Genomic DNA, 13,201 nt, shown 5'->3' on the forward strand with positions numbered 1-13,201 from the left:
TGTAAGGATTTAAAGTTGCGAAAATCTACCCACCGAGTAGGTATGGGTTAGAGAAGAAAATATGAAGTAAATTTGAGTTTAATGAAGAATTATGAAAAATGATATGAATATATATTGTTACACTTCTTCCATAGATCTTTATTGAACTCAACAGAAATTACAAACTGATAACTGCAAACTTGAAAATCTGAATTAAAGCTGAACTATAAAATGTCAAACACATATGTTTATATAGATTTCTGGCCTTCTGGACGTCACCAGACATTTCTGGGTTATTCCATGACATCCAAAACATTCTCGTACGTGACTACTTCTTCTTTTACGTCAACGGACTTTTTCTATGTAGGATCAATCTACGCAACTGTCATAACACTGCTCCCTCCTTTATTCTCCTTGAATAACTGGTCTATCAGGGTCTGGTTTAAGCCAACAGGGTGGATCAGTTCCATGATATGGGGCTAATCTCTAGATATGAACTACCTTGGGTTTACTTCTAGTTGAAAACTGGATGCGGTAGAATAGATCATTTATTTTCTTCAAGACGGTGTACGGGCCTTCCCAGTTTCGTTGAAGTTTCGGACAAAGTCCTTTCTTGCGTGTGGGATTGTATAACCATACTGGGTCACCTCTTTCGAAAATTGTCCCAGTAGCATGCATATCGAGCCTGGACTTAGCTCTATCACATTGAAGCTTCAACATTTTACGAGCAAATTTGTAGGCTTTTTCCAATTTTTCTTTTAAGTTTTCAACGTAGGTCAAGGATGAAGGTTCTTCTTCGCAGGGAGGCAATCTTCCGAAAATAAGATCTTGAGGAAGCTTAATTTCTCTTCCGGTGATCGTCATCGATGGATAATAACCAGTTGCTTCATGTTCGGAACTTCTGTAGGCTAACAAGAACAGAGGAATTAGGGTATCCCAATCTTTTTGATTATCAGCAACAAACATTGAGAAATATTGACAAATAGTTCTATTACGTCTTTCGATCATTCCGTCTGATTGTGGATAGAGAGGCGTAGTTCGAGTTTTCTTAATACCCAAGATGTTCATTAATTCTGGCCATAATTTTCAAAATTTCGACCTTGATCAGAATGCAACTCTAAAGGGACTACATATCTTGATACAACGTGTGTTATAAATGCTTCTGCTACTGTAGTCGCTTCTTGATTAGGAAGGGGTAAAATTAAGGCCATTTCGAAAAATAATCCATTGCAACCATTAAGTACTTGTTTCCTCTCTCTGTCAGCGGGAGTGGACCGAGAATATCTACTGCAAGCCGCTTAAAAGGCTCTCCGGAAAGATATTGTGCCATTTTACCACGACTTCTTGTTCTACGGCCTTTTCTACCGTTACATAAATCGCATTTTTTACACCAATCTTCCACATCTCGGCGACAATTTATATCCAATAAAATCTGTCTCGAACTCTGGCCAGCATTTATAGTCATTTTAATAATTATAAATAAATATTATAAAAACACAAATAATGTTATCGTTTATCGTTAGGCTTAATATAATAAAATAGGATATATTTATATTATGACAGCGTTTCGTGTTAATACAACGCATGCGTAGTCCATGAAATCATCTGAACTGAGTTCTGAAATCTTTGAACGGCCGAATTCCACCGTTCAAGCATCGTTCAAGTTTAAACTGCCATCGGTTGAACGGGAATTGAGAAAGACGATTTTGACTTTAAACTGACGTTTACTAAAAGTTCAGGTTAAACTGGAGTTGAACTCGATATGAGAAATCGGCCCTTAATGTGTGATTTTGGCAGTACCACTTGTTGAACTATACGTACTCCATCGGAACTTTCCCACTTCCGATATAACAAACCATTCGAAAGATGCAAGGATTCCCATTGAGCCCAGTACGCCTTTATAGTTCGACTGTATTTAGATATTTCCTGCCAAAGAAGTCTTACTCCATTTTTAAGCCAATCTCGTATAACTCTTAAGTCGTTATCTTTCTTTTGACTCATCTTAAAGTTTTCCAGATACATCTGGTCATTATCTTCTTGCTGCTCAACTGTCGTCATCTGCAGACTTACTTTTTTGGTTGTAACTTCAGATTCCAGTGTACTTTCTTCCTTTCTCTCGTCAGCTGTAGGGAATCTGTTTCTTAGTGACCATCTATCATCATTTCTAGTGGAACTTTGTGACAGGATTCTGGATGTTGAACTAGGCGACCTCCTAATCTCATTATTTGATTCTTCTTTCGTCGCCTGGAATTTATTTCTGCAATTATTTTGCAAATGTTCCATTCTTCCACAATTAAAATATCTTCTGTTTTGATATTGAGATTGTTGTTGAATATTTTGCAGTAAGCTTAATATCTGGGATAAAATTAGTTGTTCGTTATCTGTGGTAGTGACTTGCTTATTTTCTGTAAATCTTATTTCTTTTAATTGTGGAAGAGATCTAGAAATATTTTTTGCAGCTTCGTACTCTTGAGCTAAGATTAGTGCTTTATATAGCGTTTTGTGGTGTTGTAGTCGGAGAGCTTGTTGCGTTTCAACATCCTGTAGTCTATCTGTAAATGCCTGTATCCCGATTTGTTCTAGAAAATCTTTAGGTGCCTGAGGGTACGCTAAATGCAATAATCTTTTTATATCGGCTTCGAACTCTTGCAGGCTTTCGTTATGTTTTTGATACTTAACTTTCAGTTAGCTCTGGAAAACCTGCTTTAGATGCTGCTAATCATATCTTTTCTCTAAAGCTTGTACGAGCGACATATAACTGCATCCTGAGGAAGAAATTGTAAAACTCTTGCAGCTTGTCCTCTGACACTACCAAAAGAAGCAGCCATTTCTTTCTCGGTCCATTCATTTGCTCTGGCTGCAGCTTCAAATTGGAAAGATACGTTTCCATGCTGTTTGGCCATCGAAAGCAGGTGGTTTTAAAATTTTAGTTGTTCCAATTGCTGGTTCAACTATATAATTTGATGAAGCTGTCTGTTCTGGTTCGATATTAGTTACTGAAATAATATTAGGCAAAGAAGCTTGGGTATAAATCTTTCTATCTAATTCAACTATTTGTCTTTCTAAATTAAATTTCAAATCGTTTTGTTGTTGTTTTATTTTTTCTAAATCGTCTTGTTGCTGGACTAGTCTGTGGTCTAAATAATTTTGATGTTCGTCTATTTTGTTTGTTAAATCAGTCTTTAATTCGTTTTGTTGCTCTACTAGTTTATTTTCAAAATAGTTTTGTTGTTGCTCAAATCTATTTATTCTACTAGTAATTTGACTTACCTCTAAAGTAAAATTTTCGTTAAGTTGAGATAAATTACTTATGATTTCTACCTCTACTCTTCTACGCCTCTTCTCCTCTTCTTGTCTAAGCTTTTTCTTCACCTCCCTACGCTGCTCCTTTTCCTCTTCCATTTTCAAAAACCATGCTGGTGGTCCGGACGTATCCATTTCTTTTTCTAATTTAGAGGATCTTGTATTTACCATAAACAGTTATTCTCAAAATCTTCTTTAATATCTCTTGAATCCCACAGCTGTCGCCAATGTTACACTTCTTCCATAGATCTTTATTGAACTCAACAGAAATTACAAACTGATAACTGCAAACTTTGATTTTTTATTTGAATGCGTTCAAAAACGTGAGTTTTATTATTAATATTATCAACTTTACGAAAATGGGACGTTTATGAAAGTGCAAGGGTTGCTGTTACCGTCCTAAGAAAGATCTATGTATTTTTAATTGTGTTTTTGTTCGGCAAAAAATATTACACACAATTAGTAATTAGTGAATAGTGATAAAACTTAGTACTTTTATGTCAAAACATTCTACCTTTACTTTGTAAGTGTTGGCGGAGATATAAAGGTGGGATTCAACGCTCCAAAGGAACGGTTAGTAAAATTTCAATCATTATTAGAACTTTTTTGTAAGAATACATGAGAAATATAAACAAAAAAATAGAGAATAGATAATACAAAAAAAATAAATAAAAACATACTGAGAACCGATAGTGGTTAATTTTCCGCGGAGATAGTCCGAAATTAACCCTTTTCGCGGTTGTTTGGTAAACTAGTAGTTCTAAAATCTGTATATATTTAAGAAAGAGTATGTAATTTAAACTAGGCATATTATATTACATAGGTAAAAAAAATTAATAAAGCTGGAGCTGGAAAGGGACGAGCCTCTGATAGAATATCGCAAGAGAAAAGACAGAGAATCAGTATCTCCCCCAAACCCAACAAAAAAGCTGCAAATCGCAAAGGAAAAATCGGAAGACATGGAGAAAACAATGGACACAGAAGAAGAAACAACAAATAGCTTACTGAAACAAGTTTTGAATGAAATTAGACAAACGAGGGAAGAAAACAAGGTTTTTAGAGATGAAATACTAGAATTAAAGAAAGAAAACAATAAGGTAAAGACAGAACTCGAGGAAACAAAGAAAAAGCTAAATATGTTTGAAATTAGGGTAGAACGGTGTGAAAAAAAATGAAGCAAAACAACCTAGTAATAACGGGTCTCAAAATAGATGTGAATGATGAAGCTGAACTAAAAGAAAAAATGACAAACGGTCATCAAACAGCACTTGGAAGAGAACACAAAAATAGAGAAAGCAGTTAAACTGGGAGACAGAAGTTGTCTATTGAAAATGGGAAGTATAGAAGACAAAAATAAGGTAATGAAGAAGAAAAGTAAATTGAGACATATCAAAGGGGAGAAGATTTTCATAAGCCAAGATATGACAGTCTTAGAAAGAAATAGGAGCAAAGTGTAAGGAATTAAGAGACATGGGGAGAAATGTTAAAAGGGACTACAATGGATTAACCGTGGATGGTATTGAAAAATGGAGATGGAGAAAAGACGGTAAAGTAGAAACATTCCCAAAAAACTAGCTGATGAAGATCAAAAGATAGTACCACTGGAAACAGACTCGGCAATGCAAACGGTTAACGAAAACAAAATAACGCACACAAAAGAAAGAAAGAATCTCAATAAGAAAAAAAGAACGAAACCCATTAGAATGGGATCTTGGAATATTAGAACCATGCTAGCAGTAGGTAAGATGCAAGAAATAGCCCTTGAAATGAAAAAATACGAACTGGAAATCCTAGCCCTACAAGAAATACGATGGAAGAAAGAAGGAAAAATTGAGAAGAAAAACTTTAGCATATACTATACGGGAGAAAACAAACAGGGAACCAATGGTACGGCATTTATGGTGAACAAAAAAATGAGGGAAAAAGTGATACAATTCAAAGCAGTTAATAGAAGGATATCTTAGATAAGAATAGAAAATAAACAAGCCAACACCTCGATAGTCAATTGCTATGCACCCACGGAAGAAGCAAGCCAAGAAGATAAAGCAGAATTCTACGACATCCTGAAAGAAACCTGTGAAAATATTCCGAGGAATATTGGGTGACTTCAATGCAAAGATGGAAAGGAGGACTATAATAGTAATGTAGCGGGCAAAGAAACCATTCATGACACTACGAACGACAATGGAGGAAAAATTTGCAACCTAGCAGCAGCAACAAACACATATATAGTTAGTACTAGGCATAAACATAAAAAAGAACACAAAATAACATGGATGATACCAGGAAGAATGGATGGAAACCAAATAGATCATATTCTAATTTCGAAAAAGTGGACACAAATAGTACAAGATGTAAGGTCATATAGAGGGGCAAATGCGGACACTGATCACATATTGTTGATAGCAAAACTTAAGATGAAAATATTTAAAGCAAATAATCATAAGGAAAGAAAAAGGAGGAAATGGAATATAGCCAAACTGAAAACGCAAGAAAAAAAGCAACAATATACAGAACAACTGGAACAGAAACTGGGCAGGTACGAGAACATAGAAATAGAAGAGGAATGGAAAAACATTAAGAACAGCATAATAGAGACAGCAGAACAAATAATAGGATTCGAAAAAAAAACAAAGAATCGAAAGAATGGTTTGATGACGAATATCACCAAAAAAGTCAATTGAAGCACCTCGCAAGAAACAAATGGCTACAGAGTACCGAACAGGAACAATTGGACCAATATAGAAAAGAAAAACAAGAAGCATAGAAACTCTATAAAAGAAAGAAGAACACATGGATCATTGAACAAATGCAAGAATTAGAATCGAATAATAAAGACAACAAGAAATTGTTCGAATACCTAAGACAACAATACAACACCAAAAAGACTGTCAAAAAAATAAACAAAAAAGATTGGGAAAAACATTTCACGAACCTATACAAAAACAACAACAAGGCAGATTCAGAGGATGATATATCAAGAGATAACAGAGATGAAAAGGAAGGTGCACCTACTTATCAGGAATTCATGGAGGTATTAAAACAACTAAAAGTAGGTAAACAAAACGCCAGGGCCAGATGAAATCAACAACGAACTGATCATCAACGGAGGAGAGGAGCTCACGAAGCGAATGCACAAGTTAATGGTTACAATTTGGAAGGACGAAAGCATGCCCATAGAATGGAAAAATGGGCATATCACACCAATCTTTAAGAAAGGAGATCCAACTAAGTGCTGCAACTACAGAGCAATTATGCTACTAAATACAACGTATAAGATATTGACCACAATTATAAGAAACCGACTAAATCAATACACAGAAAAAATTATAGGACCATACCAACAGGGCTTTAGAAAAGGAAGATCAACAATAGATGCAATACACGTCCTAACACAAACAATTGAAAAAAGCTATGAACATGACGTAGAATTACACATACTATTCATCGATTTCCAACAGGCCTTCGACAGCATATACAAACAACAATTAGGTACTAAAAGAAATGAAAAAAATGGAGATACCGGCAAAATTAATAAGACTAACTAGAATGACAATGAAAGACTCAACAGCAAAAGTTAAAACAAATGAGGGAGATACAAACGACATCAAAATAGAACTTGGGGTAAGACAAGGAGACAGTCTGTCAACGACACTATTCCATATCGCTCTAGAAGGAGTAATTAGGGACACAGGCCTGAAAAAGACAATTATTCAAAGCTCAACACAGATCATAGTATATGCGGATGACCTAGGACTGATAGCACGAGATAAAAAAAGACTAGAAGAGGCACTTTTAACCCTTGTAAGAGAAGCAAAGACGAGAGGATTGATAATCAATCAGAATAAAACAAAATACCTTATAAGCACAAGAGACAATATAAACAGAATAACAGAAATAAAGATAGGTGAAAATACATTCCAGAGAGTAGATTGCTTCAAATACCTGGGGGTGATGGTGGACGGCAAAAACGGAAGGAGTATAGAGATCAACGAAAGAATTAAAGCAGGTAATAGAGTATATTGGAAATACCGCCGACTACTCAAGGACAAAAACCTGAGCAAAAAAACAAAATCAAAAATATATACAGCAGCAATGAGACCAGTGATAGCCTATGGAGCAGAAGTAATGTGCCTTACGAAAAAAGACGAAGAAAAGTTAAGAATAATTGAGAGAAAAATTTTGAGAAGAATACATGGCTTAGTGATGACAGAAACAGGGGAATATAGAAGGCTCATGAACCATGAAATAATAAATATAACTGAAGGAGAAGATATAGTAAAATTCATTAAAGCACAAAGACTCAGATGGTTTGGACACACACAAAGAAGAGGGGTAGAAGAACTGATCAGGAAGATAGTGAACTGGAGACCAGTAACAAATAGACCAAGAGGAAGACCAAAAATAAGATGGGAAGATCAACTGCTAGACGATATATCAAAGATGGAAATTGCAAACTGGAGAGAAAAGATTCAGGACCGGAGTGAGTGGAAGAAGATAGTAGAGAAGGCAAAAAAACATCACAACCTATAAACGATGACCTAAAGGACACTGCGGACTAATCCACCGCGTGAAATGGATTAAAAGAGCTCATAGTATTTGAGCGACCTATACTCTAACAAGAGTGAACGGTCCATATAATAACTGCAAACTTTAAAATCTAAATTACAACTGAACTGTAAAATGCCAAACACATATGTTTATATAGATTTCTGGCGTTCTGGACGTCACCAGATATTTCTGGGTTATTCCATGACACAGAACATTCTCGTACGTGACTACTTCTTCTTTTACGTCAAGGGACTTTTTCAATGTAGGATCAATCTACGGAACTGTCATAACAATATGAAGGAAGATATTATATGATATATAAAGTAAATGATAATGAAGAAATATGAAGAAGAAGGAGAAATATGTTTAATGGTACACTATGAAGAAAGTACTAAGTATAAAGAAAATGAAAAATATGTATTAGTAAAGCACCGGACAATAAGAAGAGGAAGAAAAAGGAGAAATTTTTAATAGAAGAATATGTTAAAGGTCGGAAAATCAAAATAGCTGTTTTAAAAGTGAAAGAAGTATAATTAAATAGTAAGTTCAAATTTATGAGTTAAAGTTATAATTTTTTTCAAATCTGTGAATTAAGGTAAAATATAGATTACAATTTCTGAGTGTAGAATTTCGCGAGGTATAAAGAAAAGGAATAAGTAAAAATAGACGATGTTTGGTGACTATTTTTTATAGTGTCATAAGTTGTATATTTGTATATTTTGTATTTGTATTGTGTATTGTTATATTGTATTTGTATTTTGTATTTGTATAAATTTGTATAAATCTTTAAAACACAGTAATCAGTTGGTGACGCTGTCTAGAAAAATTTTCTTCTTTGTCGGAAGGGCAGAGAAAATATTGCACGTCTCTCAGAATTTTTTTTTGTAAGGTTAGGGATGTGCAAGATTGATATTAGCATCCAAAAATATTAAGAACAATTCATATCGATTTAATTTTTAAAAGTCTTTCCCAAACATTATTGTTTATAGTAGAATAATTAGTTGACATTAATGTCAAAATAAACAAGGCACTCGTTTTGAGAAAGACCCAGTCAGCTATTTTGATATTATTAATATTTCACGGTCGATTCGGTGTCAGCAATCATAATAAAAACAATCACGTGTTTATTTATAGATACGGAGAAAGTATTGGAGATCATTCTTCTTTATTCATTATTCAGACATCAAGTAGTTAGAATATAGACTTTGTCCACCAACTTATTACTGGTATATTTAGTGTTGATAAATAAATATATATCTGGTAATAGTGTTCGAGTTAATCAACCCCATCATAGGGGGTAACTGCCCCTACCACCATAACGGGATAGGTACTCAATTTTGTTTTTAAACAGTAATTTGGTTAAAAATGGAGTGGTTAGAGAAGAGTAGTAGCTTTTGCAATAAATAGTTATAAGTAGCCGCTAACTAGCTTCCTAATTATTTGATTTGTGAAAGTTTTGTATAAAACATGCTCTAATTTTTTTCAGAATTTAAGGCAGTGATGATTGGTTGAAGAAATATGACATTGGCAATTTCAGCATTTATTTAATACTTTTCTCACACTTTTGTAAATAATTCTTAATATCGTTTAAAAAAATATGTAAAATAAAGTTATTGCATCCTTTTGTTTTTGATTGATTTGACGTTTAATTTTAACCTTTTTATAATCAGTACCTATTAACCAAATGAGAATAATGCACAAGAGATTAGAAGTTGGTGCTAAGAGTTAGGTTGGCTAGGTGCTACATTTTCTCGACTTTGTTTTATTGAATGGAATTGGGTCTTGAATGCGGCATCAATGAAGGAACTGGATTCATTCGAGTAATGGGTGTATAGAAGAATTCTGAAAACGATTGTGGACAGAACACGTCAGAAACAAAGAGGTTCTGGGAAAGATAAATAAATAAATGACTTAAGTATAATCAAAACCAGAAAATTGGAAGATCTCGAAGATGTCAAACGTGGAGAGAGATACAAGTTTCTCTAACACTCTAACTGATTATGTAGGGCAAGATCCAAGGAAGAAGAAGCATAGGGAGACGTATAATATCATGGCTGCGCAACCTGAGAAATTGGTACGGATATACATCAAATTAATATTTCAGATCAGTCGTATTTAAAGCCCAAATTGCTATGATGATTGCCGACCTCCCTCGCGGAGATGGTACTTGAAGAAAAAGACATTAGGTACATACTCCGTATCCCATGGAACCAGGCGCGGATCTAGAAATTCATAATAGGGGGGGCAGACTTACCTCAAATTACAGTGATGCCACAGCTACCGATTTTTCGGTAGATCTACCGAATACCTGTCAAATCTACCGATCTACCTAATTCTCCTTTTTTTCTACCAAAAAATCAAAATTCTTAATTTTCAAATTAATTTACCGATTTTTTTTTTCTACCTAAAAATCAAAATTATTAGAAAATTTTTTTTAGCGGATGGATTTGGCAACAGAGTTTAGTCAATTTTCAAGAATTCTTGAATTGCTTTTACTAGCTTGTGACACAATGTGCGAACCAGCAGATACGGATTTACCGATATCAATAATTTTATGACCAGTCCTTTGCCCTTTTATATTATGATTTTGGGAGTAAAATGTATCTACTCGAATCTGAATAGTGAATACTGAAGAATTGTGGCTTATTTTGATATAGAAGATAATTCCAAATTAAAAATAGTATTTATATTAAAATATTAAAACAGGACAAGACCTGTTTGCACCCAAGATTTGCACCTTTTTAACTTACAGTAAAAAAATCATGTTTTTGCCTATAAAACATTCCTTGTAGACTTTAGAGAAAAATGTTTCAAATAAATATTCTAGATCTTAATAGTTTCTAATTTGAAATACATAAACTATTGGAGATCATTGCAAAAAAATCCTTATCTTGCAGTAATTTATGTTAATAACTTATAACTGTTATTTAATATAACAAAAAATTTTAACTTGTTTAAACAATTATACAGCTTCAATTAAGAATATTTGTATTTTGAACGTTAATAGGTACACGTAAGTGAGATATCTACCGAAAAAATAGGAGCCCCCTCCAGAAATGTTGTACAAGACCTGTGGCAACACTGCTCAAATATTATATTTTCCAGATTTAGCCGTACGACTCGCACTTACTCTAAGGATAAAATACACTATATAATCCCAGATACCTACGGTATCAAAAGCGTTGATGGACAATTCAGGACTATTAATCTCACTGGTCGATCTTTACCATAAAGATTAAACTTTCTACCATACAAATTTTTATATCTTTATTGTATCGCCAATTTGAAACGTGACATTTCATAAGATAAGGTTTATACCCAGTGTAATGTATTTACATTTTAAAATATCATTTTTGTTATTCGTTGAATTGAGAAAAATATTTCCGTTGTTTATGGTTTCACCTGTACCCAAACAAATGCGCCTGCAGAATATTTTTCAGAAAAGGGTGTTTTATTAGCTTTTATGGCTTCTTTCAATTTTTTGGAAGCGGTTGTCGTGTAATTTAGTGTTGTACTGATGGCTGGATGTTTAGAGTTAGCAGAAAAAAATAATAAATAATAAAAAAATACTTATAGACTAAATAAAATGGGGGGGTTCATGGACCCGTTGACCCGCCCCCTGTAACTGCGCCTGCATGTAACGTACGTGCTTTGTAGTGGCACGATACCCTTTTTTATTCGTATTTTATGGAGGGAATGATCAAAATGTTAGAATCATAGTTTTGCCCTAGAAGGTGGGTAGAACCGCATTCGAACCGTTATTTTTTGACATCGAGGTCAAATTGAATATTATGAAACAAATAGTAATAAACAATTGATACAACGAACAAATAATAAACAAAATTTTAAACCAAAAGATGCATAAGAAAGCCCTGAAATAAGCCTTTCCATTACCAGAAAAAAATCCAGTACCTTCACATAAAAACTGGCAAATAAATATAAAAGAAAGGAATACCACTAGCTTTCAGAAGAAACAAATCATCATCATTCTCTTTGCCTTATCCCTATGCGGGGTCGGCTTCCCTAATTGCATTTCACACAATTCTATCTTGGGTCATATCAATGTTAATCCCCTTTACCAACATGTCCTGCCTTATCGTCTCCCCTCAGGTCTTCTTTGGTCCTCCTTCCCTACTCCTTCCAGGAATCTGCACTTCAGCTATTCTTCGTATTGGGTGATTAACGTCTCGACGTTGAACATGACCAAGCCATCTTAACCTATGCTCTCTCATTTTGGCATCAATTGGTGCCACACCTAGACTTCCCCTAATATACTCATTTCTAATTTTATCCTTCTTTGTCACTCCACTCATCCATCTAAGCATCCTCATTTCCGCCACATGCATTCGTTGTTCCTCTTTCTTTTTCACTGCCCAACATTCAGTTACGTACATCATAGCCAGTCTTATGGCTGTTTTATAGAATTTTCCCTTCAGCTTCATTGGAATTTTTCTGTCACACAACACACCACTCGTTTTTTTCCACTTCATCCAACTAGCCCTAATTCTACTGCATGCATCTCCATCTATTTCTCCATTACTCTGTAATACCGATCCTAGGTACTTAAAACTATTGCTTTTCACAATCATTTCACCATCCAAAGATACCATTTTATTTGTAGTAACTCCATCTTTAAATGAACATTCCAGAGCTTGTCTCCACTGTTCCAGTTTTTGTTTTAAGGCTCTTTCACTATTTCCTATTAACACTACATCATTAGCATACATTAGGCACCATGGAATGCTACCCTGTAATTTCGCTGTTATTTGGTCCAAAATAATGAGAATAAATAAGGACTAAGCACCGAGCCTTGGTTCAATCCTACTTTCACCTGAAATATATCAGTCTCTCCCACACTTGTCCTAACACTAGTCGTTACTCCCTCATACATATCTCTCACAATCTTTACATATTCGCCAGGGACTCCTTTCTTATTGAGTGCCTACCACAGAATCTCTCTAGAAACTCTATCATATGCTTTCTCAAGATCAATGAATACCATATGAGTGTTGGTCTCTTTATTTCTGTATTTTTCCATCAATTGCCTTACAATGAAAATTGCATTTGTTGTTGATCTTCCCTGCATAAAGCCAAATTGATTATCGAATATTTCGGTTTCTTCACGTATCCGTCAAGTATCCTTCACTTCCTCGTTTGTTATTCTGGTAACCATTGCTGTTACTGTCTCCGTTAACTCCACAGGCTGTCAATGGTTTTAATGGCTGCCAAATTCTTCATTTAATAAACTGTCAAAATACTTTTTGACATCCTTTTCGTGAATTAGTATTTTATTATTTTTATCTCGGATACATCTAGTCTGATTAAAATCTCTTGCTTTCTTTGCTCTCTGTTTGGCTTTTTTTATCTT

General features: G+C 34.4%; 1 protein-coding gene across 2 annotated transcripts in view; it reads left to right on the top strand.

Moving 5' to 3' along the window:
• LOC114326304 (troponin C, isoallergen Bla g 6.0201-like) overlaps positions 1–9,468 on the top strand; it is a 34,433-nt gene extending 24,965 nt beyond the window's left edge. For both annotated transcript variants that reach the window (XM_028274617.2, XM_028274618.2), the window contains exon 6: positions 9,320–9,468. In XM_028274617.2, coding sequence (XP_028130418.1) covers positions 9,320–9,345 — 26 coding nt within the window. In that variant the 3' untranslated portion in view covers positions 9,346–9,468. The remainder of the gene's footprint in view (positions 1–9,319) is intronic.
• Positions 9,469–13,201: the final 3,733 nt, after the last annotated feature.

Source organism: Diabrotica virgifera, chromosome 4 (assembly GCF_917563875.1).
Source record: "Diabrotica virgifera virgifera chromosome 4, PGI_DIABVI_V3a".
In the NCBI taxonomy this organism is placed as follows: Eukaryota; Metazoa; Arthropoda; class Insecta; order Coleoptera; family Chrysomelidae; genus Diabrotica; species Diabrotica virgifera.